The sequence below is a fragment of the Natator depressus genome, chromosome 15 (assembly GCF_965152275.1).
Source record: "Natator depressus isolate rNatDep1 chromosome 15, rNatDep2.hap1, whole genome shotgun sequence".
NCBI classification, from domain to species: Eukaryota; Metazoa; Chordata; order Testudines; family Cheloniidae; genus Natator; species Natator depressus.
In genome coordinates this window covers 31,996,659-32,024,027 of record NC_134248.1, presented here as the reverse complement: position 1 = coordinate 32,024,027, position 27,369 = coordinate 31,996,659, and the positions used below count along the sequence as shown (strand labels likewise).

Below are 27,369 nucleotides of genomic sequence, written 5' to 3'. Positions count from 1 at the left end.
TCTCCACACGTTTCCAGTTAACCTCTCGCTTTCCTTCTATCCACAGGAGCTGTCAGAGCATGACCAGTCTGTTCAGCAGCACCATGTGTCCTGCTAAGGATGGAACATCCTCTCTTCCCAGGAGGCAGAGTACCTTCTCCAAACCCCCACTACGTGCGCTCTATGACCTGTTGATAGGGCCCATGGAAGGGGTAAGTGCCTTGGTACAGGCAAAAGTTGCAGAGTCTAACTTACCAAAACTTTTTGGGGCTTGGAAAGGAAGAGGCTAGATAACTCAAGGCCTGGAAACGAAGCACAGAACCTTTCACTGGTGGGTGCCTGGTTCCAGTGTGGCCCAGCTGGGTGACTGGATAGCTCAGGGAGTTGGTAATACGGAGCATTGCTGGATTGAATCCAGGAGAGGAATAGCAACTGCAAGTACTTCCAATGGGTGGCTGTTCAGTGGACCCTACGTGAAATGAGTTTGGTGGATCTCAGTCCAGTTCCAAGTGGGAGACATGTCCATATGTCCAGCATCACCACTTGGTAGCCTTAGCAGAGAGGCCAAGGGTGGACTGTTTCATAAAGAGTGAACTCTCTTCTCACTCCCAAGGAGATCCCTCTAGGACAGGGATCTCAGGGAGTGGCACGTTGGTGAGGAAGCTTGCCCTGGTAATGCCTATGCTGTATCCATTCTTAGGATAAAGACTGCCTCAGTGTCCCAGGCTCTCAGCCCAGGACCATTCACTGTTACCTCCTCCTGTGACTTGTTACCAGACAGAACCCAAACCCTGCCAGTGTATATGTTCCCGCATACAGCGATAAAAGAGCCCTCTGCCCAACCTCTTCTCTGTACTTTCCACTACCTGGGGCTGCTAGTGCAGCTGCATTAATGTGTTCACTTATCCCAGGCTGGGGCGCTGTCTGAAATGCTGAGGGTGGGAGGTTGTGCCTGTGGGTTTCCATGTAGGATTTCCACGTGTTTGACTCATCTTGGTCTGTGCCGGTGGGTCTTTGGCCATGGGCATGGCCTGCCCCTGGGTGCAGAGTGAAATATTTTTCTTGACCCACCAGAAGAGGGGCTGGGCGAGGAGATGAGATCTGGAAAAGGGGGCAGTCTGGCTACAGGGTGATCCGCAGAATGGAGTAGCTGCAGGTTGAATTCAGCCCTGGCTCCCTCAGTGAGATCCCAGGAGGGTCCCCACGTCCCTTTCTAAGGATGCTGATAAGTGTGACATCTGCTGAGCTCTGACTGACTGAACGTCCTGCGCAGAGCACTCCCAGGCAGCTTGTCTCCGCAGGGGGCGGGAGAGGGGCTGACTATTACTATCTTATTAGATTCCTCAGCTTTCCCCCATGTTGTGTTTTTATCAGAGAGCCTCTCCAGGGCTTTTAATATTTTTGCTGCCCATCTCTGAGCCTGTGAATTTCTGCTGCATCTTTTCAGAGACAGGGTGCTCTGTGGCAGGGTGTCCCATGCAGCAGGTATGGGATGTGTGGAGTGCCTCATGCAGAGGGGTTGGTTGCATGCTGTGTGTGTGATGGGGTGTTCCAGGTATCAGTTCATCACATGCAAAGAATCTGAAAGGTGTCACATGCAGCAGGGTGGCACGGTGGTCATACACAGGAGCGCATCGCATGGAGCGGATGCGAAGAGAATTCAACCCGTTGGTGTGGAAGGGAATCCTGCCAGACTAACCAGATCTCTGACACCACTTGGGCTAGTGCCTGAGCTCTGGGTGAGGAGTCCGGGGGCTGGGATTCTAATCCCAGCTCTACCAGCGACTTGCTGAGTGACCAGGGGCAAGTCATGTCCCCTCTCTGGGCCTCTGGTTTCCAACCCTTTTCAAACTCTGAAAATGCTCGAGTTAGTGATCAACAAGAGTCGACACCCGAGGTTAAATGCGGAATGTGTAGCAAGCAGGCCAGGGGTAAAAGAAGGTTGAAATAAAGAAGCCTTTTGCTAGTCACTCCCTGGCCTCTTTGCACATGTGCGGGATCTTTGCTCTCCCTTCGCCTGCTTTTTGTATATTTGGCCTATAAGCTCTTTGGGGCAGGGCCCATGCCTTACTCTGTGTTTGTATCACACCCATCCTGATGGGTAGGTCTAGGCGCTGCCTCAAACATAAATGATAACCTGCATAGTGAGGATGTTCCCTTACCCCTCTCCTGGGCTGTGCAGTTGGATAGCTACTGTTTGCAGAGCTCTGGAGTACACCAGCGTGGAATTGCTGACTCCTAGACAGTTGCAGCTGTTAACTCCTGCCCGTCAGCCTGCTGACCTTGTACTTTCCAAGACTGACTCTAAGGTGGCTCCACAGCCTTTCTGCAACTTGCCTTTCTGATGCTCCTCCTGCACCCTCATCAGATCCTGCAGAATTCCCTTCCTCAAGGCTGAGAGAAGCCAAGGCTGATTCCTTTCCCTGAACTCCAGCCCAAACCTGGCTGTCCCCTGCCCTGCGGTCTCAATCTCAGCTCTGTCCTTCCGAACAAGAGGTGACCAGAGCTGCAGAGAGCATTCTAACTAGAGGCTTATTGAGTCCATACTAGCTTGTCCTGATTTATACTCCACATCTATTGCAAAGCCATGTAAGTTATATCCCCACAAGGTCGTTCTCATTTCCTTTTACTGCTGTTAAACAATGTGCAGACGGAGTCAGTGAATCCCCAGAGCCTGCTTCTCCACTGCACGGCCATGTGAAGGGTGTTTTCATCCCAGGTTTCCTTAGGCTTCTGTATATTGAATGATGTGAGTCTGAGTAGACCCGAAAGCCTTGTCCTCCTCTCCGTTCCCCACCCATCCCGCAATGCTGTGTGGCAACAAGAGCCTGGCATAGTCAGTAGGAAAGTGCTTCCCAGGGCCCTAGGCGCAGGCTGCGACAGGAGGCTGCTGGGCGCAGTGTAGCATTCATACGGGGTTCATGCACTTGGCAACATTCAGGGCACACCCGGAGTGTTGTGTAGGAGCAGTGCACACACGGCTCCTCTCAAGGGCATGAACCTTGGAATCTCGCCCAGATGACATGAACCGGGGGAAGCCTCCCAGGACTGGGCTCAAGGCCCGAGAGCAAGGAATGCGGTAGATAGATATTGGTAAATAAGGATATTAAACAAAGCCAGTGTATTCCTTTTATCTGTTGGAGTATGTAATGCGCGGGGGGAGAGAGAGAAATAAAGGAGAGGGTGGAAAAGCTGACAGGCAGACCAGCCCGTCGGCAGACCAGCCTGCTTGCTTGCTTAAAGCTTGTCCTGTCTTGTATTTGAACCGCAACAGCGCAGGTTGGGTTGCTGGCTGTGTTGGAGCTCAGACAGGATATAGCTCTGGTGGTTTGGGGCACCTGGAGGCGTGAGGTTTCTGGGCACTCTTGTCAGGCTGATCTTGAGTGTACACTGCAGGGAGAGCTGCTGGTGAGCAGCGGGGAGAACAGGAGAGAGCTGACAAGGAGAAGAACCAGACCATGTTGCCTCATTGCTACAGCCACGTGCTATTAAAGGGCCCAGACAATGTGGGGTGCATGGGAGCAGCGCCGTGTGCGAGAGACCCGCAGGGAATGCGGCGTGTGGACAAGGCAGAGCTTCTGCGCATAGGAGAGAAATCGCGCAAGAAGAGGACTGCACTTACCACTCACACACCACCGCTGTAGACAGGGAGTGACTTCAGGTGCCTGCTGAGATGTTTGCTGTGGGGTGTTGAGATGTGACAGAATCACAGTGACCTAAAGAGCTGAGAACAATTTTACAATAATGTATTATCAGAGATAAGACGTCTGGGTTTATCTGCCAGCTGGAATTGTGCTGAGGCATTAGGAAAGTCTGCAGTGATTCTGCATAGTACAGGAGGGGGGCAGTAGCTGAGAGTGACAGACTGCACAAGCTTTGGGGGTTCGCTGCAGGAAGAGTTAATGAGGGGCACTGTCATCTCGCCTACATTCCTGACTTCTCTTGGTGGAGGGATTTAATTGTTGTATTTTTGTTACTCAGAGTAGTGACACCTCTTCCCTAAGAGATGCAGGGAGCCTGTGAATGTCAGAATTCCCCTTCCCCATTTTCCTACAGGTCTTAATTCTCCCACCTTATATGAAAGCCAGAGAGATAGCTGTACTAGCTGGTACCCGTATTTCCCTCTGCAGCGGCTACATGATTCTGTCCAGTAGGGGGAAGTGCTGCACTGTCAAAGTGAGCTGACCTGGGAAGGTGGCTGCAGGTTTCCTAGACAGAATATAGACTTGTGTTTTCAGCCTTTCAATAAAAATATTGAAAATAAAAGTCTGACATTATAAATCACAGACACTTCAAGACTAAAGAGATTAGCCCCTTTATGCAGTGCTCATAATTATTTGAACAACTGTCTTTGTTTAGCAGCTGTGATGTTGTTAAGGGCCTGGGTCAGAGAATCTGGAAAGCGGAATGGAATAATACTTTACCTTAGGCGTTACGCCGCTATTTGATTTAATTTTTGCTTAAGGGGAAAGCGCTGCCTTGGCGGCTTCCTTGAAACATGCTGTCCTTTGCTGTCAGGAAGGCAGCCACACTTGGACTTATCTTTAAGAAATACATAGTATAGTCGCATACATCAGCCATCATGAAGCATTATATCAGCTCCAGTCTGATCCTCACAGGAGAAAGGGCTTCGGTTCTAAAGCTGCCACATCAGAAAACTTGCAAGGGAACCACTGTGGGTGCAAAAGGAGATGGAGAGCCATTTGCACCTGCAATGCTGATGACAGACAATAGGCTACAAGGAGCAGCAGTGGGGACCTGCTGAGTTTCCAGATCGCTGGGGTCACTGCTAACCTACCTGAACATCAACTCTGGAGTGGCTTCTCTGGCTCTGCTGCAGTCTGTTCAGCTAGAGGGTGACAGCCTTGGGAACACCCACCCTGTGCCTCTCTAACATTTTTCAGTTGCTGTGGCATCTGGGTGCTGCTCAGATGTCCTGCTCCTTTCCAATCAACCTGCAGGGGAAGAGCAGGAGCTTGGGGCTGCCTCCAGGCTTCTGGTTTGCCCCTGGTTGAGATACTTGTGGTGAGGTGAGCGCAGACTCAGGAGTGATTAGGCAGGGGTGGGAAGATGATTTCTGGCAAGCTGTCTGTCTGATATACAGTAATGATAAGAACTCCCTATGAGATTTTCCCAAGACCCAAACAGCATTTCTGGAAAGCTGCCCAAGCAGCCAGCACTGCCACCATCAGGTCTTGTGAGAAGGTGTCAATGATTTGGATTTAGGTGTCATCAGAGATTTCTCATTCGAGCTACTAACTCCCAGTGAGCTGTTTGACATCTAGAGACCAGACTATCAGTTCATTGTGGTCAGCTGCCAATCCTTTGCAATTCAGGCACCTTAAAATGTCCACTGGCATCTGTGGTCCACAGGAAGTCCCTGTATCAAGTTGTATTTGGTTATCAAAGTCGTTTACTTTTCCTGTGATTCCAGTTATTCCAAGTTCCTTAGGGAGGTGTGGATCTGGTCCATGGCAGCAGGACAGAGAGGGAGGGAATGTCTGAACTGTGGAGTTTATTCTTTATATAGCTAGTTTGTAATTAATTAATAGCAGGCTTTACCAGGTGCAAAGTGTTATATCATACCCAGAACGTCAGACCACCTGATGTCTGAGATCCTCAAGCAGGTTCCAGTGTCACAAAACAATAACTCAGCAGGACAAATACAGAGTCTAACTCTCCCTTCTTGAGTCTCTAAGCAGACAAGATGAGGATAATTTTTCAGACATTAATGCTCTTTTCTAAAGCTGGGACAGCAGGGAGAACAGACACGTGATTGTGCTGGACCACAATGCTGGCCGTATGAGAAGAGAAACAATTCCCAGCCACCCCAGGGAGTCTCTGGGATACAGGAGTATTTTAGAGAGAGTGGCTTTTTTGGCACATTGGTCCTGCCTGTACAAAGTCTTTCACAGCTGGAGATGTAACTGCCATGAGCCTGGACCCAGTGTCTGCCAATTTAAGCTCATCTGTACCTCCGTAACAATGCATGAAAATCCTAGAGAACATGGCCAGGATTCTGTAGCCTGATCTATAGATGATGTAATAATTACATTGATTACTTAAGAATTCCCAGTTATCACTTTGAGGGTTGGCAGGTATTTGTCCCAAGATCAGGCCCAGTATTATTCAAATTATTATGTGCACAGCAGCAACACACACTCTGTAGGAGCTCTTCTGTATTTACAGATACTTTATTAACACATTTATCTCAGTCACAAACACCCCAACTCAGGAAGATAAACAGAGATACCATAGAATGTACATCTGCACATCGTATACTCACACCATCTCCTGTAGAACAACCTGAAATGTTAGCCATCATCTTCCACATCACCATCACCTTCCCTCTCATCATCAGTGGCCATTGTTCTGGCACCTCCTACTGCCCGTAGGCTGGGATGCAACTTTTATAATATGTTATGCTGATGCCACCATGTCTAATGCATATTCACTAGGGGTTTCTCCTCTCTTCTTTATTTGTATTTCCTCACTTTACTAATGCTGGAGTGTCCTTCTCCTATAGGTTAGTATATCAGTGATCTCAACTTATTCTCATATACATCAATTCGTTGCCATAGCTCTCTTGTGGTTAGTCATATCGGGATGTTTACTCATATTTCTGTGGTTGGCAGGTGTCATTATGGTCAAAATCCCCCTTGCACACTTTATTTTCAGTTCCCAAAACTCAGGGGTGACCATTAGATCATTTGTCTGTGCCAGAATTCATGGGCCCCAAGCTTTATGCTAACTGCTGGAGGTAATGTCTCACAGGGTACAGGCCTGTAGATTCCTTGCATTACTGCTGAATATAATGCAAACAGAATATAACGAAGGCAAGGCAGTGAGTATAATGAAGGCAAGCTAGCCCTGTGGGCTACAATTAGGAAGGCAGCACCTGCTTTCAGGGAGGGGAGTAATGTTACTGGTGATGATTCCAGTGCAAGGCTCCTAACAGTCAGAGAGCTCTGAGAGGAGCCATTTGCTGAGCAGGCTTTCTGTGCTGGCTTCTGCAAGGTCCTGGGATAAGCTAAATCTGGGAGCTGTACTTCAGCCTTTGTCCAAAGGACTAGGACTAGGCTGGGAGTGGATCTCCAGGTGTTCTTGGCACCTGCTATCTCCCTCCAGCCTGAGGAGCAACACGGCTGGGCCCTGTGTTGTGATTCTGTGAGGCTGACTCAAGGTACCCTGTGGCTGCTGTCCCTGGTGTTAGGGGCTGTAGATAAAGCCTCGGAGAGCCTGCTGCCCAGCATTACAATAACTAATCATATGTGGGGATGGACAGAAGTGGCAGACCATATATGCATCACCTCAGCAAATGGCAGCTCCGTCTCTGCCCAGATATCCAGTCCCCTCACTGGTGTCCATAGCGCAGTGACTGCTAAGAAGAGGGACCACCCAGACCAGCAGCTTGTTGGCATTTTAGTGGCTGACCCCACTGCCAGTGCCCAGCAATTTGTCGATCACAAAGGCAAACAATTATGTGGCCTTTACAGCCACCATCATGTGTGGGACCTGGAACCCCATGGCTGCCAGTGGGTGATGCCTGATGCAGAGCATGGGATCCCATGCTTTGCACTTCAAACCTTGCATCCATTGCTTTCATTGAACAGCTTCTTTTTGTTTAAACTCACTCCTGAAAATAGCTCTTGGAGGTATGTGAAATGCAAATGTGCCTCATAATTTTATTTCTGTTTCCCTAACACACATGCAGCTAACATGAAAAAATATTAAACCCTGGGGGTTTCCCATACAAATGGAAAATTCTGCTAGGCACATGTCACTATGGCTTAGATAGTCTCATTATGTTGCCTGCAGCTAAAGCTCCTGGAGCAGTAAGTCAAACGGAATATATAAAAAAAACATTTCTGGAAAACAACAACCCCCTGGTGGGAAGCTACTGCTTGTCAACTTGGTCTCTGCAGAGAGAGGCAAGATTGAGCAGAGGCTGGTAAATTTAGCTGCAGAGCACGCAGGCTGGTTCACCACAGGCAGTGTGCAGGGGGAGGCCTCCCTCAAGGAGCTGTTGGTGCTTGTAAACAATATGTCAGAATGGAGAGGACATTTTTCTCAGGAAGGCTCCTGAGGCAGCTGGATGTCAGAGTGACTGACCCTGTATCTTTGTCTCCAATCGGTGGAGCAGGGTGAGCTATAGAGCTGCAAGGAGGGCAGGAAAAACAGCAAGAGGTCAGTGACTATTTTTAACTCCTCTTAAAAGAAAATCTCTTTCTTTTCCTTCTGCCGTTTTATTCCCATTTCAAATGGGAATGTTTCTTGCTCTCTCTCTCTCTCTCTCTCTAGCCGCCTACCTGTGTGTCTAGCCTGCCTCCTTTGTGTCTGACCCTTCCTTAGGTGTTGCCTCAGCCTCCATCATTGGGTAGCGGCCAGAGGGAATTTAAGACCCTTATTAATGTTGCTCTGTTTTTGCTGTGGTCTGTGTGCTAAGCTTAGAGAATCCCACAGGAGATTCCTGTTACTTTTCAAGTCATCAGTGAAGTGAGATCAGTGGGTCTCAATCTGAGGTACAGCTATCAACATTAAAAATTGCTGCATGTCATGACTTGAAATCTCTGCTCAGAAGAGGCCAAGGCCTGGGATGAGGGAGCTGTGGGTCAGGACAGAGATGTATCATCCGAGCTGTTTGAGGAGAACTTGGCAGAAGCAATAAAATGCACCAAGTCTCTCTCTGTCCTAATGTACACACATCCAGTCCGTTCCCTCCCGGTTCCCTGGTTACACAGCACATGCAGGCCCAGTCACTGCTGCTGCTTTCTGACCCCTTTTTATTCAAAGGGGTTTGTTTTCTCATTTGACAAGTCAGGCCGTGAACTGTTTGGACAGGGGAAAGAGACACTTCCAGAAAGGAGATCCTGCAGCCTCCAGTTCAGTGGGAATGAGAGAATGAAATTGGCTCTAAATCAAGGAATCTAAAAAGGGGCAAGGTAGGTCAATAATGTGAGAGAGAGGCAGAATGTGAGTGTCACTTCTCCCAAGAACAATGTGTCTGTCTGGAGCCAGAGAGGTTATCTAGGTTGTTACCTTCACAATACCGGTCAAAATGTTTGAGAGAGCCATGTCTAGTGCTGCCCGTGCTGGAGCCAGGATTTTCATTCGGAAGAAATGTTCGGAGCGCTTGGAGTGTAATTCAGAATCCTACTCCGAATAGAGTGGGCCAGTTTTATCTTCATTTGCTGAGCAGCATGAGTAGCTGTCTTTTTCCTGTCAAAACAGATGTTTGCCATGTCTGATGGCAGCTTAAATGATGTCACTCAAAAGAAATTATAGCCCTGAGTGCTGAGCCCTGGTCTCCATCCTGCCAGTGAATATGGAACACCTGGCTCACGCTTGGGGAACAAGAGGTCTCAAGGGAAATGCAGCAACACATGTTGAACTGGTTAATTCCAAAATCAGGTCAAGTTGAAGCTAAGTCCTCTCTGGGCATGTGCTAAAGGCCTCACGTTTAAATGAAATGTCGATTTAAAGGCCCGCACTAAACCTGCTGCTCTAACATTGAGGCATCTGTTTGCTCAGCAATTTGTTTTCCGTTTTGTGGTTGAGATTAGTTTTGCTGCTTTTGGTTTGTTTGGTGTTGATGCTGTTTCAGTGCTTTTTGTTCCAAGCTGTATGTGATCTACAGAGCTGCTCACTTTAGGGTAAAAAGAAAAGGAGTACTTGTGGCACCTTAGAGACTAACCAGTTTATTTGAGCATAAGCTTTCGTGAGCTACAGCTCACTTCATCGGATGCATACTGTGGAAACTGCAGAAGACATTATATACACAGAGACCATGAAACAATACCTCCTCCCACCCCACTCTCCTGCTGGTAATAGCTTATCTAAAGTGATCACTCTCCTTACAATGTGTATGACAATCAAGTTGGGCCATTTCCAGCACAAATCCAGGTTTTCTCACCCTCCGCCCCCCCCCACACAAACTCACTCTCCTGCTGGTAATAGCCCATCCAAAGTGACCACTCTCTTTACAATGTGTATGATAATCAAGGTGGGCCATTTCCTGCACAAATCCAGGTTTTCTCACACACACACCCCCCTTTTTTTTTTTTTTCAAAAACCACACACACAAACTCACTCTCCTGCTGGTAATAGCTTATCCAAAGTGACCACTCTCCTTACAATGTGTATGAAAATCAAGGTGGGCCATTTCCAGCACAAATCCAGGTTTTCTCATTCCCCCCCCCCACACACACACAAAAACACACACACACAAACTCACTCTCCTGCTGGTAATAGCTCATCCAAAGTGACCACTCTCCCTACAATGTGCATGATAATCAAGGTGGGCCATTTCCAGCACAAATCCAGGTTTTCTCACCCCCCCCCCACACACACACAAACTCACTCTCCTGCTGGCAATAGCTCATCCAAACTGACCACTCTCCCCACAATGTGCATGACAATCAAGGTGGGCCATTTCCAGCATAAATCCAAGTTTAACCAGAACGTCTGGGGGGGGGGGGGGTAGGAAAAAACAAGGGGAAATAGGCTACCTTGCATAATGACTTAGCCACTCCCAGTCTCTATTTAAGCCTAAATTAATAGTATCCAATTTGCAAATGAATTCCAATTCAGCAGTTTCTTGCTGGAGTCTGGATTTGAAGTTTTTTTGTTGTAAGATAGTGACCTTCATGTCTGTAATTGCGTGACCAGAGAGATTGAAGTGTTCTCCGACTGGTTTATGAATGTTATAATTCTTGACATCTGGTTTGTGTCCATTTATTCTTTTACGTAGAGACTGTCCAATTTGACCAATGTACATGGCAGAGGGGCATTGCTGGCACATGATGGCATATATCACATTGGTGGATGTGCAGGTGAACGAGCCTCTGATAGTGTGGCTGATGTGATTAATCCCTGTGATGGTGTCCCCTGAATAGATATGTAGGCACAGTTGGCAACGGGCTTTGTTGCAAGGATAGGTTCCTGGGTTAGTGGTTCTGTTGTGTGGTATGTGGTTGTTGGTGAGTATTTGCTTCAGGTTGGGGGGCTGTCTGTAGGCAAGGACTGGCCTGTCTCCCAGGATTTGTGAAAGTGTTGGGTCATCCTTCAGGATAGGTTGTAGATCCTTAATAATGCATTGGAGGGGTTTTATTTGGGGCTGAAGGTGACGGCTAGTGGCGTTCTGTTATTTTCTTTGTTAGGCCTGTCCTGTAGTAGGTGACTTCTGGGAACTCTTCTGGCTCTATCAATCTGTTTCTTCACTTCCGCAGGTGGGTATTGTAGTTGTAAGAATGCTTGATAGAGATCTTGTAGGTGTTTGTCTCTGTCTGAGGGGTTGGAGCAAATGCGGTTGTATCGCAGAGCTTGGCTGTAGACGATGGATCGTGTGGTGTGGTCAGGGTGAAAGCTGGAGGCATGTAGGTAGGAATAGCGGTCAGTAGGTTTCCGGTATAGGGTGGTGTTTATGTGACCATTGTTTATCGTACTCAGCAAATCATAATTTTTCCATTGACATCTTACAATGGTATATTTTGTACAAGATTTGTTGCAATTCTCTAACAGTGGCAATATTAATTATATAAATGGTCATGTTCCTTTCATACAGATCCCATGGGGCTAATGTATGTGGAGGTGGGAAGGGTGGCTAGTCATTTTATGCATCGCAAGAGAGGGGATTAGCAACTTTCAAAGAACCAAATCCAGATTATGCAGTGTTGTTGTAGCCGTATTGGTCCCAAGATACTAGCGAGAGGAGGTGGGAGAGGTAATATTTTTTATTGGACCAACTTTTGGACCAAGCCCAGATTAGTGAGCCAGCAAATAGCTTCAGAAGTGGCTTAGGAGACTAGTGATAAGGCAGAGACCAAACATGAGCCTTTGCATCCTTCGGTGGATAGGAAGGTTTGCATTTAAGTGGGAATGGTAGTTATAATACAACAAGGCTGGAGATGCCTACTGAGATCTTTGCAGCAAAGAAGTGGAACCCAGTCCAGTGTATCTGGCTAGAGATCTTCTGTCCATGAATGAATTGTTAATCAGTGCAAACATGGCAGGGTGATAGGTGTTGCATCTGAGGTCAAATGTGGTCTGCTGAATAGCAGTTTTAAAACAGATGTTTCAGGCTTGCTGATTCTGGGAGCTAGAAAGCCTGACACTTACAGCGGGGCCTGAGCATAGAGTGTTTCTTTGGCTGTGTAGACAAGGGGACTGAGCTGCCTGTGTGTCTTTCCTCTTCAGGGTCTGATGCATTCCAGTGGTCCAGTTGGCCGCCATCGCCAGCTGATACTAGTTCTAGAGGGAGAACTGTACCTTATCCCCTTCGCTCTCCTGAAAGGAAGTTCCTCGAATGAGTACCTCTACGAGCGCTTCAGCCTCATCGCAGTACCATCCATCCAGTCACTGAACCCCAGTTCCAAGGTACTCTCCAGCCCCATGCTCCCAAAGCTCCTGCTGTGAGGTGAGACATGCAGGGCCCCATCCGTGCCATGTGAGAGCTGAAGCTGCTCCATGCCACACAGGCCCTGCGTGGGCCCCAGGCTGAACTGCAGGGATTGCTGTCTCTTCCAGCGGCATCGGCTACAAAAATGGAAATCACAAACCTACCAACTTCCAGGGTACTGATGCTGAATGAGCTGAGCACCAACAGTGTACTTCGATGCTTTCCAGAGCAGAGTCAGGCGCGGTCCCTACCCCATGGAGATCACAAATCATGTCAAGGCAGTGGTTGGGATTTCTTTCTGAACTAGACTGCAGGTTCTGGGTGGGTTGAGCTCCCATGCAGACAGAGTGACCTAAACTGAGTTTCCCTGCTGAGTTAATCACATCCTAGCAATCTGCTCATATGTTTGCCTCCCTGCCCGTTCCCCTGTGGCGTTGGCCACTGATTCCTCATGACATTGAGGACATAAGTAAAAGCTGATACTTTAAGCAAATCCTGGGGAAATACCGTTTTCATTGATATATGGTAATAACCTTCTGCTTCTTAAAGCCCAAAAGTCTGAGGAGTTCAAGGCCAACATCATACCATCAAAGAATGCCACAGGTCTTGGTCTGATTGCTCAGAACAGAGTCTTGTGGTACATCCTGCATTATTGCCATGTGAAATCGTTGTCTAAATAGGAGGATGGGCCTGATTTTATCATTGTTGTTGATGTGTATGACTTGGAGTTTCCCATTCTGGATTCCCATTCCCCAGGAGTCAATCTGTGTCTGGTCAGTTCTTGATCTTGAACTGCCACAGCACATTTGTTGGTCAGAGGTTTCCATTGACCTGACTGCAGTGACATCCAGCTACAGTTAATTTAGAGCCCAGCAATGTGTATGGATCATTCAGATGATTCCTTTCAATGTCTATTACTTAGTGTTTGTCAGCAGTGAACTTCATCAGCCACTAGATATAGATATAGAGTTTAAGGCCAGAAGGGATCATTAAATCATCTAGTCTAATTTCCTGTATATCACAGACTGTTACAGTTACACCTGCATTGAACCCAATAACTTATATTTGACCAATGCATGTCTTCACAAAGGCATCCAGTCTGAGTCTGAAGACATCAAGAAATGGAAAATTCACTACTTCCGTGGTAGTTTGTTTCAATGGTTAATCACCCTCACTGTAAAAAAAAAAAAAAAAAAAAAAAAGCCTAATTTCTAATTTTAATTTGTCTGGCCTCAGCTTCCAGACGTTATTCTTGTTCTGCCTTTCTCTGCTAGATTAAAGATCCCTTCAGTACCTAGTATTTTCTCCCCATGAAGATACTTATATACTATAATTACACATATTTGAATATTGCCACAACATTAGCACTTATCCAGTGTTCCTGAATTTCCCCCGTATTGCAAGATTTGTTAAGTTATTATCAGCAGGCTAGAGATTTCCTCAGCCAACTCTTTTAGGACTCTTGGGTGCAGGTATCTGGGCCTTTTGATTTAAAAGTATTTATCCCTAAGAGATATTTAACATCCTCCCTAGTTACTAATGGAATGGAAAATATTTCATCCTCATGTGATATATCATACTGCTTCTTTCCAAAAACAGAAAAGAAATATTAATAGAACTCTGCCCAATTGCCTAATTTGGTTAGGTCCCTCTGAAGCTCCTCACAGTCTTTTCTAGTCTTGACTAATCTACATAATTTTGTGTCATCTGCAACTGTTGCCAACCGAGGAATTATTTTTATTTCATCCTTTCCAAAGCACTTTTCATCCTGAACATCCCAAAGGGATTTACAAGCAGGAATTGGTTCATTCACCCTTCACAGTACTGACTGTTTCAGAAACAGCTCATAATAGATTCCATAAATTTCATAACCTGACAAATATAAACAAGGTCAACAGGAAAAAATTATGCTGAATGGGATAAAAAAAACTTCTGAACGGTAAAAACGATTAGTCAGTGGAACAAGGATTCTTTTTCAAGTAGTGTCCCTATGGGTGCTCCTCATCAAGATATGCATGCGCCTATGCGCTCTTCATTGGAGATTTTCATCAGCAGCGTCCACTGGTCTGCACCTGCGCCCTAGGCACCCTCATGCCCTTCCTGGGGCTTCCAGATTTGGTGCAGTCACTGAGCTATACCTTCTCTTGAGCCTTGTCTGACACACATTCTCGATTACCTGCTCAGTTAAAAAACCTCTGGATTATCATTGAGTTCTATCAAAGTTCACCTAGCTACAATCACAGCTCTTCATCCCCCTAATTGAAGAGTTTTCAGTTTTCACCCACTCAACCACAACAAGGTTTATCGAAGTCGTCTTCAACTTCTTCCCTCCTGTCAAGGAACCAACTCCACCATGGGACCTCAGCTTAGTCTTCAGTGCCCTGAGAAAACCCCCTTTGAACGTATGTTGAATTGTTCCCACCTTCATCTGTCCCTTAAGACTGTGTTCATCATAGCTGTCACCTCAGCCAGGAGAGCTTGGAGCTTTGACGGCTGACTCACCGTATACACTATTTCATCATGACAAGGTGTTGACATGTCTACTCCTTGCTTCCCCTTCCAAGAGTCATTGCTCATTCCACCAGGGATCAATCTAGCACAGTAGCCCTGCTGAAAAACATACGTATCCTGACAGGGCAGCCACCTGGTCCTGGGTTCATGTTTTCCCAGGAGTACACTCTTGTCAGCTCTGGATGCAGTTACATGGCTTTTGGTGAGGCTGTTCTACAGTCTGAACTGAATCCACCTCCTTGGCACCCTTCTCCAGGATGGAAGTACTGCTCAGAAGTCTCCTGACGTAGAGCACCCATAGGGACATTAGTCAAAGATGGAGAGGTTACTTACCTTGTGTAGCAATGGGAGTTCTTTGACATGTGTGTCCCTGTGAGTGCTCCCCTCTGCCTTGGAGTCTGACTCTTTCTACTTCCATGCTTGAGAAGGATTGGGAATGGCGGCAGGTCCACCCCCCCATCTCTCCTCAGATCGGGGCAGAAGGGTGTCTAGGGCACAGGCATGGACCCACAGACACTGCTGATGAAAATTTCCAATCAAGAGCACACAGGTGTGCGCATATCATGACATGGAGCATCCAAATTACACAAATCTTTAAGAACTCCAGTTACTGTACCAGGTAAGTGACCTTTTCATTCTGTGGAATCCCCATTTCCAGAGCTCATCGATGCCAGACTAGATAATTAAACTACTGGGAGATAGTGGGATAATTAAACTACTGTACAGAGCGACTGGACTGAGGAGGAAGCATGGGCTTGTGGTTCAGCACAAGGCTGGGAGTCGAGATTTAGTTAATATTGCTGGCTCTGCCACAAACCTCCAGTGTGACCTTGGATAAGTCACTTCCATTCTCTGTGGATCCATTTCCTCTCCCCAGAAAAGGAAGTAGTAATCCTGCCCTGCCCCCAAATGGAGCCGGTATGTAAAGGAGTACAGCTTGGATGGAAGTGGCTAAAGAAATGCAAGGCATTGTTCTAATGATAAAACCATCTCACTGTTACAGAGCCCCGGCCACCCCAGACATTCCTGGGGGGAGGCAGGACGCTTGCAGGGCCACGGCTACAACAGACAGTTCTTTGATCCCTATTTTCTCTCTCTCTTTTTCTAGTCCCTTTTGAAGAAGAATGCTCCTGCTTATTCCAGTTCTACCTCAATGGCAGCTGTCATAGGAAATCCCAAACTCCCTGCAGCAGTGATGGACAGATGGCTTTGGGGGCCTATGCCCTCTGCAGAAGAAGAGGCCTATATGGTATCTGAATTACTTGGCTGCCAGCCTCTGGTTGGCAACGTGGCAACGAAAGAGAGGGTCATGAGCGCACTCACTCAGGCAGAGTGTGTTCATTTTGCAACCCATGTGTCCTGGAAGCTGGCTGCCTTGGTCCTAACGCCCAACGCTGATAGCAACCCAGCCAGTAGCAAGAGCTCCTTTGGGAATCCCTACACAATTCCAGAATCCCTCCGGATGCAGGATGATGCCAGTGATGTGGAGAGTATCTCAGACTGCCCTCCTCTCCAGGAGTTCCTGCTCACAGCAGCCGACGTTCTGGATCTGCGGCTTCCTGTCAAATTAGTGGTTTTCGGCTCCTACCAAGAGTCCAACAGTAAAGTCACTGCTGATGGGGTCGTTGGCTTGACACGGGCATTCCTGGCTGCTGGGGCTCAGTGTGTCTTGGTGTCACTCTGGCCTGTTCCTGTGGCCGCTTCGAAAATGTTTGTGCATGCCTTCTATGCCTCCCTCCTGAATGGAATGAAAGCCAGTGCAGCCCTCGGAGAGGCCATGAAAACAGTGCAGAGCAGCAAGCAGTTCTCCCATCCATCCAACTGGGCAGGTAGGAGGAATCTGCTTCTTGGGACGGTTCTCATAATAAACAGGAAAGGGTTTGTAGGAGAAACATTTACAGGGAGAGCATGTGTTCGACATAATTTACAGCGTATGAAATGCACCTGTCTCATCAGGGAGGTTTAATCATTAGGAAGACCTGATATGCTAAGGGCCATGCAGGCAGGAAATTACCCAGGATCCCCAGCTGATAACAGACAAGATTCCTTTTCTCCCTACAGATTACAGACCAGGATGTGTTATTCTTACTGATACGTGTCTAGCACGGTACAGCAGAAAGATTTGATTCCCATTAGTGTAATGGTGGGGTGGAGGGTGTTTCTTGAATAGAACTGTAACAACAGTGCTGTAATCCACTGAGGAAGATGTGTATTTAATTCAACATTTTAAAATTAAATGTGCTAAATAGTTCAGTGATGAGAAATAAGGAACTGAGACTATTCACCCTTGTTGTACCTTAGCTAGAGACTGTGAGGAATAGTGCCCACCCTAAGAACGTCCCAGAATTCCAGAGAGATGAGGCTTTTCCGGAGTTTGTAAGAATACTGGCAGTATTCCCATCACAGCAGCATTTTCCTCTAGAACTGACAGTCTCGTTCAGTGCGTGTCTTCTGCACACTTAGGTTAGATGTGTAACCTAGCCATGTTGAGGACACGAGTGTAACGTTTCTTTAAGAGGCGGTGCCAGCAACAGCAGCAGGTGTAATCTCCAGGAGGAAACATGACAAGACTTGCTTCTGCGCGCCTCTCATATGTGAGGTTTCTGCTGACATCAGTGGGAGTTCTACAAGCAGAACAGCTGAAGGATCAGGCCCCCTCAGTGCCAGTCAGGAGTGGTTTGATTAATCAAAGGAGAGTCAGAAAGAGAAAGACATTGAGGTTAGCAACAGAGCGACTGGAATTAAATTAAATATGAAGCGTATTTTTCTCAGCAAAAATCCTCCTTTCCGAAAGCTGTGCATGTGTCCCAAGCATGTCCCCAGTGTACCCAGCTGGGCTGAAGTGCTTAGATTGGGTAGCTGCTGTGTGCAGAACCCTAGTGCCAACTGTTTGTTACCAGAAGGACAGAGAGCTCATGTGCTGTTTACTAAAGTGCGCACCTGGGATTAAACCCACGCAGAACTGTCTTGTCTCGCTGAGTCTAGTATTAGGAGGTGATCCAAGGAAAACCAGAGGGAAGTTGGACTTAAACTGAACTTTGGTCTGTACCCTATCCTTGTTTTTCCTTCTAAGGGAGTTTGTCAGCCTGGCAAGAAAGAGAAGAAATGTGAATGGCTTTCCAGAGCAGATCCCTCATCAGAGGCATAACAGAACAGACATGGGAGCTCTCCGCGCCATTACCGGCAGGGGCAGGCAGGGAATGGCACATAGGGATCCCTGCTCACAGGCTCCTCCCCTGAATCCATATGCAAATCCTCAACCCCCATGCTTCTCTTGAGGGTGGGGAATTGATATTTCAAACAGAAATAATGCCTCACACTAGAGATGAGCACATGCCCATCCAGCTGCAATAAACAGGGGAGGGAGGAAGAATTCCTTGTACTGCCGCTGGGGGAGTCTGATATTTGCATGGTGCACAAGCTAGCGGCCTGGGCAAAGTAGGCATCTTTCCCCAAACAGGGACAGCTCTCCGTTTTCAGGGTTCTATTGTTTGCTGGCAGTATTTAGCTTTTATTGATTTCTGCTCCTGTAAAGGAGACGAGGAGCATGCTAGGCCAAGTGTCTCTGCATTGCCACATTTTTCCACATATGTGAGCAGGAAAACAGTATTGATTTCATAAAGGGGGAGAGCAGAGAGCATTGAAGAAGCATCCTAGAAGTTAGGTCCCTGGGCCTAGGCGGCGTGGAGGCAGCTGTTCTGGATTCTCCCTTCTCTGTGGGTAGGCACATAACTAAACAAGGGGCAATGAGCTATTCATTTCTGTTAGCTTGAGGAAGGCAGAGTATTTGTTTTTCTGGGACAAGAGGAGATTAAGAAGCTCTTTGTCTGAATCCTGCAGGCTTCATGCTCATTGGGAGTGATGTGAAGCTTAACAGCCCTTCCTCACTAATTGGACAGGCCCTGACAGAGATTCTGCAGCACCCGGAGAGAGCACGAGATGCCCTGAGAGTCTTGTTACATCTGGTAAGCAAGAGAGAGCTGCCATAAGAGTATCCCCTGCAACCCGAGAGAGGCCGCAATGAGACCCTTGCAGTCTTGCTTTGGAGAGGCTGTCAAGGCTCCTTCCTGCGGCCTGGAAAGAGCCATCGAAATTTACAGACACAAAATGTGGGTCCCTGCTTTGGAGTATGGCAGATGCCTCCTCTTAACTTTTGGAAGATGATGTCATCTGTGGCAAGGTGTCTCTGAATGCTGAATGGGTGGGGAAGCATTTCCATTTAACTTCAGGAGTAAACCCCCAACCCTCCTTCTCCTCCCTCCGCCTCTGTAATCCCGGCAACTACTCCCTGTCCCTGGGAGAAGAATGGGACACCAGGCAGAGATTCGCCTTACTAGCATGACAAATGAAATCCCTCCATCAGACCCAGCTGATTTGCATATGCTGCTGAGCGGGTCTGTGCTTTGAAAATGAGATTGTCACTGAGGTTAATTGTTTTTATGACAGAATTGCTGTGAACTAGGCAAGAAGTAGGGAGGTGAGAATGAAGACACTGTGTAGTGTGTCTCCTTCCTTGCTAGCCAAGTGACCACCGTCTCTGTACAGATCTTAAGGACTGATGGCTTCGAGCCAAGAATGAACACTGCAGTTTAGAACAGAGCAAGCTCTAAAGCAGCAAGGTTTGTTAGGCAAAAGAGCTGACTCTTTGGGTCCTTCCCTTCTTGTCACCTGATACTGCATGACGCAGGACATTCTGTTCAGTGGACAGCTTTCACCAGAAAATACCACACTGAAATCCACAGGGTTTAACCCCAAAACAGCAGCACACATGGAAGTTTAATGAGACTCTGATGTTCCCATAGGTACCAATAACCAGCTTTGGGGAGCAGTGAATGCTGTGACTGATGTGATCTGTAGGTAAAACTCTGGGATGGTTATAATACTATCCTCTCACATCTGTGTTAACACCTTTCCTCCTAAAGGACCCTCCTAGTTTCCTTAGGGGCAGTGTCCATGTTGTAATGGCAACACTAGTCGACTGATGATGATAATCCCAGCTGCATCAGGCTGGAAAGGGAGGAGGGTTCTATTTACCACCTAAGTGGTAAGTCTGCATATGAAACACTATAACCTGGTAGTCAGCAGCAGACCCAAGAGGCTGGAAACCATAACTCAGCGATTCTGTGGGGACAAATACGGCCACCTGGCTTACGGGAAATCATCCCTTCAGGATAGGCTGGAAAATGGGCAGATTCCTCCTCCCAGTCAAACATGTAGCCTAGTTTTCCATGGCCCCCATCTGCCCAAGATGCTGCTATAGGCTGCCTGACTTCTCATTTTACAGCTATACATGAATTAGTGGAGCCTCTAGTTCCAAAGGGCCCTGACCACCTCCTGTCTGAGGCTGATTGCCATATTGTCTGTCACCCAGCCCACCCCTTGACCTGAGATGCCTTTCTGCTCCTGACACTGCAGAAAGAGGAAAGGGTTAATGATAAACTTCCTGCAGAATAAGCTAATGCAGTCTTTTGTCCCGGAGGTGGAGAAATCACTGCAGCGAATCCAGAATGGGCAGCACAATTCCATGTATACCTCTCAGCAGAGCGTGGAGAATAAAGTTGGTGGCATTCCAGGCTGGCAGGCACTACTCACTGCTGTGGGGTTTCGACTTGACCCTCCCGCTAGTGGTCTTCCAGCTGCAGTGTTCTTCCCGACTTCAGACCCCGGTGAACGGCTACAGCAATGCAGCACCACCATCCAGTCCCTCCTAGGTAAGGAGCAAGCCACAGGGGGCTCTGGCATCGTCCGTGTTAGCAGGCTCTTGGCTACTTGCTGCCTCTTGGATGGGAGGAGTGGGAAATCTTGCTGTTCAGCTGTTGTTCTGTGCTTTTACAGGGACTAAGTAAAATCATGGAATGGGACTTGAGTAAGACCAGTTGCTCCCAGCATAGCCTAGAGCAGGCTTTGCAGTGAGAACATGGCTGCTTCAGCCACAGATCCCGTTCATTTCCCTCTGGTCCCAATACCCGAGGAGCCAGGATGTTATTCTTCCTCTGTCCCTGCTCCCAGACGCGAGTTCGCTCATCAGGTGCAAAGCCTGTAAAATCCTTACTGTTTGTAGAAACCACAGCCCCTTTCAGGAGCCCTCGTTAGTATGGGAAGCTGGGTCCAGGTGTTGGTTTGGGATGGTTTCTCTCAGGCAGTTCAGAGGCAGCTTTGGACAAACTTTATGGTTTCTGATTTTTTTCAGGTTTGCCTAACCCAGCACTTCAGGCACTTTGCAAACTTATTACTGCTTCAGAGACTGGAGAACAGCTTATCAATCGGGTGAGTAGGGTGGTGACACTACAGCACCATGCCTCCAATCCTTCCTAGGGCAAAGGAGTCCCAGAGCCACGAATTGCTTTGTAACTAGCAGAGCAAAACAGACAGAGTGGCTTTTGTGCCCAAAGTTCAAGAACTGTCTCTCTTGTCTGCTCGAGTGAGTGAATGCCTTGGCACGTGGGGGGCGGGCACACTGGTGGACTTCTCAGCTCAGTGACAGAACTGAGAGCATGTGACATGCACACCAGTCGTGCTGTACAGTACAGCTGAGGAAGGTGGGATCCTAGCACTGAGGGATGGAAAACTTGATTAGGTCCCAGTCAGCCCATCACCCTACGAGCTTGTACTGGGCTGTTCCCTTCAGGATATTCCCTAATGCTTCATCCAGTGCAGTTCCCTTGGACAGTGCCTCTCAGACCTGTGCTGTTACGTGTGGGCAGCTCGCAGCTCTGCCAAACAGGTTTCCAGCCTCTGTAAGATCCGCTGTTGTGTGGGAATGCACTGCTGCCTATAGCTCCGTGGCCTCCATCACCCCAGCGTTCCTGACTCTTCCACCCTGTCCGTCCTGATGCAGCTCTGATCATCGTGCCCCGCTGGCTGGCATGCTTCAGCATGTTCCTCATCTCCTGAGTGCTCTTCAGACCAGGCCAGTGGTCTGCCCCAGCAAGTGGGCGCACAATGAATTGTGAACAGGCATGTAGCTCACCATCCCTGTGTCTTGCACAGATATTTTCCTGACCACCAGTATCAGGTTTTCTGGAGAAATACATCAGTGGGCAGCTGGGACCTGTGCCCTCTCTGTTAGGCATTCCCAGTTCAGCTAAGAGGGCTTCCTTTGGATCGTCAGGCCAAGAGTCCCTGTTCAGGAATCACGCTGCCAGTGCTGCGTCTGTGCAGACAACCATTAGGAGGGGAGCCCAGAGTAAATGGAACAGGTGGTTTAAAGGACAACAATCCAACATTCTCTATAAAAATCTCCACATGACTGTTTCCTGCTTGTGTTCTTGCTGCAGACAATTAAATCACCCAGAAAAAGCAGACTTCAGATGGCTGCATGCAGCTAACAAAAGATTTACTCACCATTTCCCCAGCCGCCTGCTGCAGTAAATATCAGAAGAGATGTTGCATTGTTTCTGCAGATGTTCTTGTGCAGGCCAAACCCCAGACAGATTTCTCTTTGCACAGGAATAGTGCTGGGTTGTTCAGCCCAGCTCTCCCCTCTGCTGCAGTCCATTCCCCCCAAGAAATTCTCTTGAGGTCCCTTCCAGTCCTACAGGTCTATGAAAACCACAGGGGCACGATTGACAGGCACAGCCCATTGACACTATTTCCTTCCCAGCTCCAGCTTGTGCCTCTGTAGTATGGATGGAGCAGGGCTTGTTCTCCTGAATGCTTCTATCATCCCTTTCCCTTAGGGACACCTGGCATTGCCCAGGAAAATACAGCAGACACTGCACCCGGGTACACGGGTTGATGGAAGCCAGGCTCCTTGAAATGCAAAGCCCAGAACCATACTGTCCCCCACAATCTGAGAGGAAGGCAGCCAGTTTGTAATGCTACTTCCCCAGCCTCCCTGTCAGGCTCAGGAACTGAGTCAGGAATGTTGGGTCCCATCTCTTGCTATCTTGCTTCAGCCACATCCCAAAGTTACCACCCTCTGGTACCAGGGCTAAGATCATGGCATTTTCACTATGACCTTGTGGTGCTGAGACCTCTGTCTTAGCTGCCCAATCTGTGAATAGCGATAGTGATCCTCCCTCCATGGGGGCTGTGAGAGTAAACTATGTAAGTACTGTAAAAGCAGCAAAGAGTCCTGTGGCACCTTCTAGACTAACAGACGTATTGGAGCATAAGCTTTCGTGGGTGAATACGCACTTCGTCAGATGCATGTAGTGGAAATTTCCAGAGGCAGGTATAAATATGCAAGCAAGAATCAGGCTAGGGATACCAAGGTTAGTTCAGTCAGGGAGGATAAGGCCCTCTTCTAGCAGTTGAGGTGTGAACACCAAGGGAGGAGAAACTGCTTTTGTAGTTGGCTAGCCATTCACAGTCTTTGTGAATGGCTAGCCAACTACATTCTGAGCATTCATTAAGGAAACAATGGTTTCTACTTTGCACAGGCCAGTATGACCTGGCCTGCAAAACTGCTACAGAGTGACTGCTCCATCCAGTCTCCTACGTGTTCAGAGATCAGGCGCCTCGGGAGAAGCTGCTTTGCGTGTGAGTTGCTCTGCTCCTCAGTCAGGTTGTTTAGTTCTAAAAGAGCAGCTCCAGCATTTGACACAGCGCAAACAGTCCCCACTGCAGCATCCGTTCTCTCTGCGCACCCCGCGGGGCTAAAAGTTACACACACTGAAAAGACCCTTTGGCTTGGGAGGTAGGTGGTGCTGCACAGTTCTGCTGCACAGGGTGCATTGCGGGGGAGGCTTCTCGAGGTGGATTTCAAGGCTGCTGTAATGCGCACTGCCTTCATCCCTGACTTGTGTTCACTGCAGTGTCTGAGGAGGAGAAAGTGTTCCTGGGAACAGTGAAGCACTGAGCCTGCGCCCTTCTCTCTGAGCTGCTTGTGTGTATTTGTTATGGAAGAGATAAGGACCGTAACCCTTGTTTGCATGTGCAGTGGGACTGCTAGGGAGTAAAGATTGCATCAAATGCCAGTAAACAGCCCCTGAAAGGAAACTAGAGGAAGGTTGTTTATGTTCCACCTCCTGTCAAAAGATTCTGGGGCTCATCTCCTCATTGGCAGGGTTGTAGCTGCCTGTGAAGTGCCAGCTCTGGTTTTAACAGCTTAGGGACTTCCAGATTCCAGCTGCCTGTTCCTGGTTGTTTGGTCCCTTCACTCCCCGCCCTCATTGTCCCTTCTCCTCCTGCTCTGTGCTGTGCATCTTGCAGGAGGGGGCTGGCTTGTGATGATCTACTTTGGCCCTACAGGGCTTCATGCCATGCTCACTTCATAATGCAGAATAACCCATGTTCTTTCTTTCTTTCCTTCTCTCTCTTCTTATTTGCTACCCGAAGGCTGTTAAAAATATGGTGGGAATGGTGAGTACAACAAACATCAAGGAACATTACTCCTCTGCAGAGGCAAGCCCTGGGCTCTGGAAAACTCTTCAGCCCCATTTCCCTGAGTTACAGTTTAATAGTCACCAAATTTTTAGGCCTGGGATTTGCTTAATTACTTCTAATGGGGAGAAAAGACATTGTGGTGTTGGACCTGTACCGCAGGCGTAGTGTAGATGAGGCTGGGAGTGGGGTTTTGTCCTTCCCCCTCCTCCCCACCCAGGCCTTCCCCTTTGTGCGTGAATGCAGTTCCCTGGGGGTACAAGAAGGGGAACTGCTCCCTGGAGGTCCTGGAAACATGAGGGAAATCTTGGGCTGTTTCACATGACTGACTTTGTCTTGTTTAGTGCAGCTGGGGTGTTCCTGGGTTTGGCCTCACACCCGATCAAATGGCCCAGTTACAGAATGGCCTTTAAGTGTCCATGAGCAGCCACTAAGCACCCTCCTCCTTTTCTTTTTTCCTGCAGTTTTCGTACTGTGCTTCCCTCCTGCCCTTTCTCTGAAAACAGCCGCACTCTAAGGGCTTGGTTACACTTGCAGATATAGAGTGCTTTGGGTTAAACCACCCTTCATACAGTGCAGTAGGGAAAGCCCTGCAATCTGTGCACACTGACAGCTGAAAGCGCACTGGTGTGGCCACATTTGCAGCTGCATTGGGACCGGTGCATTATGGGCAGCTATCCCAGCGTTCAAGTGGCTGCAACATGCTTTTCAAATGGGGAGTGTGTTGTGTGTATGTGGGGGGGGCGAGAGAGTGGGTTTTTGGGGTGCTGATAGTGTGTCAGCACACTGTCTTGTAAGTACAGACCCTCCTCCCTCCCCCAGCTCTCTCTCACTCACTCAAAGCAAACATTAGCTGTGGGGCCACTTCTGCATTCCTGTTTTTTGCTCACAACAAAGAGAGGCCACTTCAGTTAATGGGATTATGGGACATTTCGGGAGGGCAATCAGCGCTATAACGTAACTCCTCGTTCACACTGACACTGTAGCGTCTCACCCAATACGCAGCAAACCTTATCCCTCTCGGAGAGGTGGAGTACCAGCAGCGCTCTAGCCAGGGAGTCAGAGCACTCTACGTGCCTTGCCAGTGTGGACGGGGAGTGAGTTAGAGCGCTCTGGGTGGCTTTACTGCAGTATAACATGCAAGTGTAGCCAAGGCCTACCTCACCTCACAAGGGTTCACGTATCCCTGCTGGAGTCTTCCCAGCACAAGTGCAGAATGTCTGGCCAGTTGTAGGGCCACTCCCTCTGTGCAGAGTGTGACCCCACTCAGGCAGCACCTTGACTCCTGTACTAGACAGCATACTAGTGACTACCCAGGACAAAGGCAGATTAGGTGTGGGAATGTCAGCCAGGAGGTGAATGGGTTGGTATGGAAGGGCTGATGTTTGTTCTGTCATCCTCAGCTACATCAGGTCTTGGTTCAACTCCAAGCAGGAGAGAAGGAGCAGGATTTCTCCTCTGCACCGATCCAGGTTTCCATCAGTGTCCAGCTCTGGAGGCTTCCTGGCTGCCACGAGTTTCTGGCAGCCTTAGGTAAGAGCATGTTTCCTTATTTTATTGCTGCTGTCTGGTGTGGCCATCCAACACCTTACACTTCACAAGCACCTTCACTGCTTACATCATTTGGTATGTAGGACATGATGGCCCAGCTGCTCATTACCTGGCCGAGTGAATCCTTCTCTGGTCACTGTGAGCAGAGATTGCTCTCCCTGTGTGATTGCCACATGTAGAACTTTGTGTGTATGTGTTACTCCTGGGGGGATTCTGCACCAAAAAATTAAAAATTCTGCTAATTTTATTTGTCAAAATAACACTACATAATCCATAGATTCAAAGATAGATTCATAGATTATGATCATTATGATCATCTCGTCTGACCTCCTGCACAATGCAGGCCACAGAATCTCAACCACCCACTCCTGCGATAAATCTCTCACCTATGTCTGAGCTACTGAAGTCCTCAAATCATGGTTTAAAGACTTCAAGGAGCAGAGAATCCTCCAGCAAGTGACCCGTGCCCCATGCTACAGAGGAAGGTGAAAAACCCCCAGGGCCTCTGCCAATCTGCCCTGGAGGAAAATTCCTTCCCAACTCCAAATATGGCGATCAGCTGAACCCTGAGCATATGGGCAAGATTCACCAGCCAGATACCCAGGAAAGAATTCTCTGTCGTAACTCAGATCCCACCCCATCTAACATCCCATCACAAGCTATTGGGCCTATTTACCATGAATATTTAAAGATCAGTTAATTGCCAAAATCATAGTATGACATCATGCCAGTTTCAATTATTTTGGTAATTTATTTCAAAATACCTGTCAGCAATATGTCTGTAACAATACAGACACACACACATTCCTCCAGGAGTAGAGAGTTAAAGAAACCCATATGACAACCCAGTTCCTGTTTCTCTGCCCGCTTCTTCCCCGCCAGAGCCCAGCCGAGGGCCAGATACCCACAATCGCTCCCCTCCAGAGCCCACCTGTGCGGGCCTCCCTCAGCAAATACACCCGAACCCCTTCCTCCCCAGAGCCCAGGGATCCAGAGGGAGAAACAGCCTGATATCCAGTTCCAGGTTTGCATGGAGTTTCCTGCATGCCATGCTCTCCTTCCCTCAGGGTATGCTAACCCTCTAGCTCCCTCCCCCTCTCCCCGGCAATGTCTTCTATGCGCGAGCTGGGCTCTGCCAAGTCCCGTGGCCCCTAGTGGTGGCTAGCAGCACTGCAGCCCATTTCTTTGGGGGAAGGGAAATTCTGCGTGCACATTAATTTCTGCAAAATTCAGCATTGCGCAGTGGCACAAAATTCCCCCAGGACTTCTGCACCCTAACACCACCTCAGTCAGCAGGACCTAGGTTATATTGACTTCAAGTGGCAACTTCCGTTTGATTTGAGAGCAGCCCAGTTTTGCCTTGGCCCCATTTCCTGGCAAGGGTATGTAAGTAGGTAATTAATGAGAGGGTACAACCGCTTAGAAGGAAATGGAGTGGAAAGAAGACAAAGATACGTCATTGCCTTCCTATCTGCCCTCCACCCTCATCCTTCCATGCGTCAGCATCTCATGCCTTCTCCAGACTGCCCCGAACCCTCCCTGCACTGAACTCCAAGGCCATTGCCCTCTCCATAGACCCACTGCTGCTACGATCCCCTTAAGAA

General features: G+C 48.2%; 1 protein-coding gene across 2 annotated transcripts in view; it reads left to right on the top strand.

Annotated features, from left to right (window-relative positions):
- TTC28 (tetratricopeptide repeat domain 28) overlaps positions 1-27,369 on the top strand; it is a 482,751-nt gene that overhangs the window by 449,240 nt on the left and 6,142 nt on the right. For both annotated transcript variants that reach the window (XM_074973004.1, XM_074973005.1), the window contains 8 exons: positions 47-191; positions 12,175-12,354; positions 15,996-16,716; positions 18,728-18,852; positions 20,367-20,598; positions 21,078-21,154; positions 24,170-24,193; positions 25,618-25,747. In XM_074973004.1, coding sequence (XP_074829105.1) covers positions 47-191; positions 12,175-12,354; positions 15,996-16,716; positions 18,728-18,852; positions 20,367-20,598; positions 21,078-21,154; positions 24,170-24,193; positions 25,618-25,747 — 1,634 coding nt within the window. The remainder of the gene's footprint in view (positions 1-46; positions 192-12,174; positions 12,355-15,995; positions 16,717-18,727; positions 18,853-20,366; positions 20,599-21,077; positions 21,155-24,169; positions 24,194-25,617; positions 25,748-27,369) is intronic.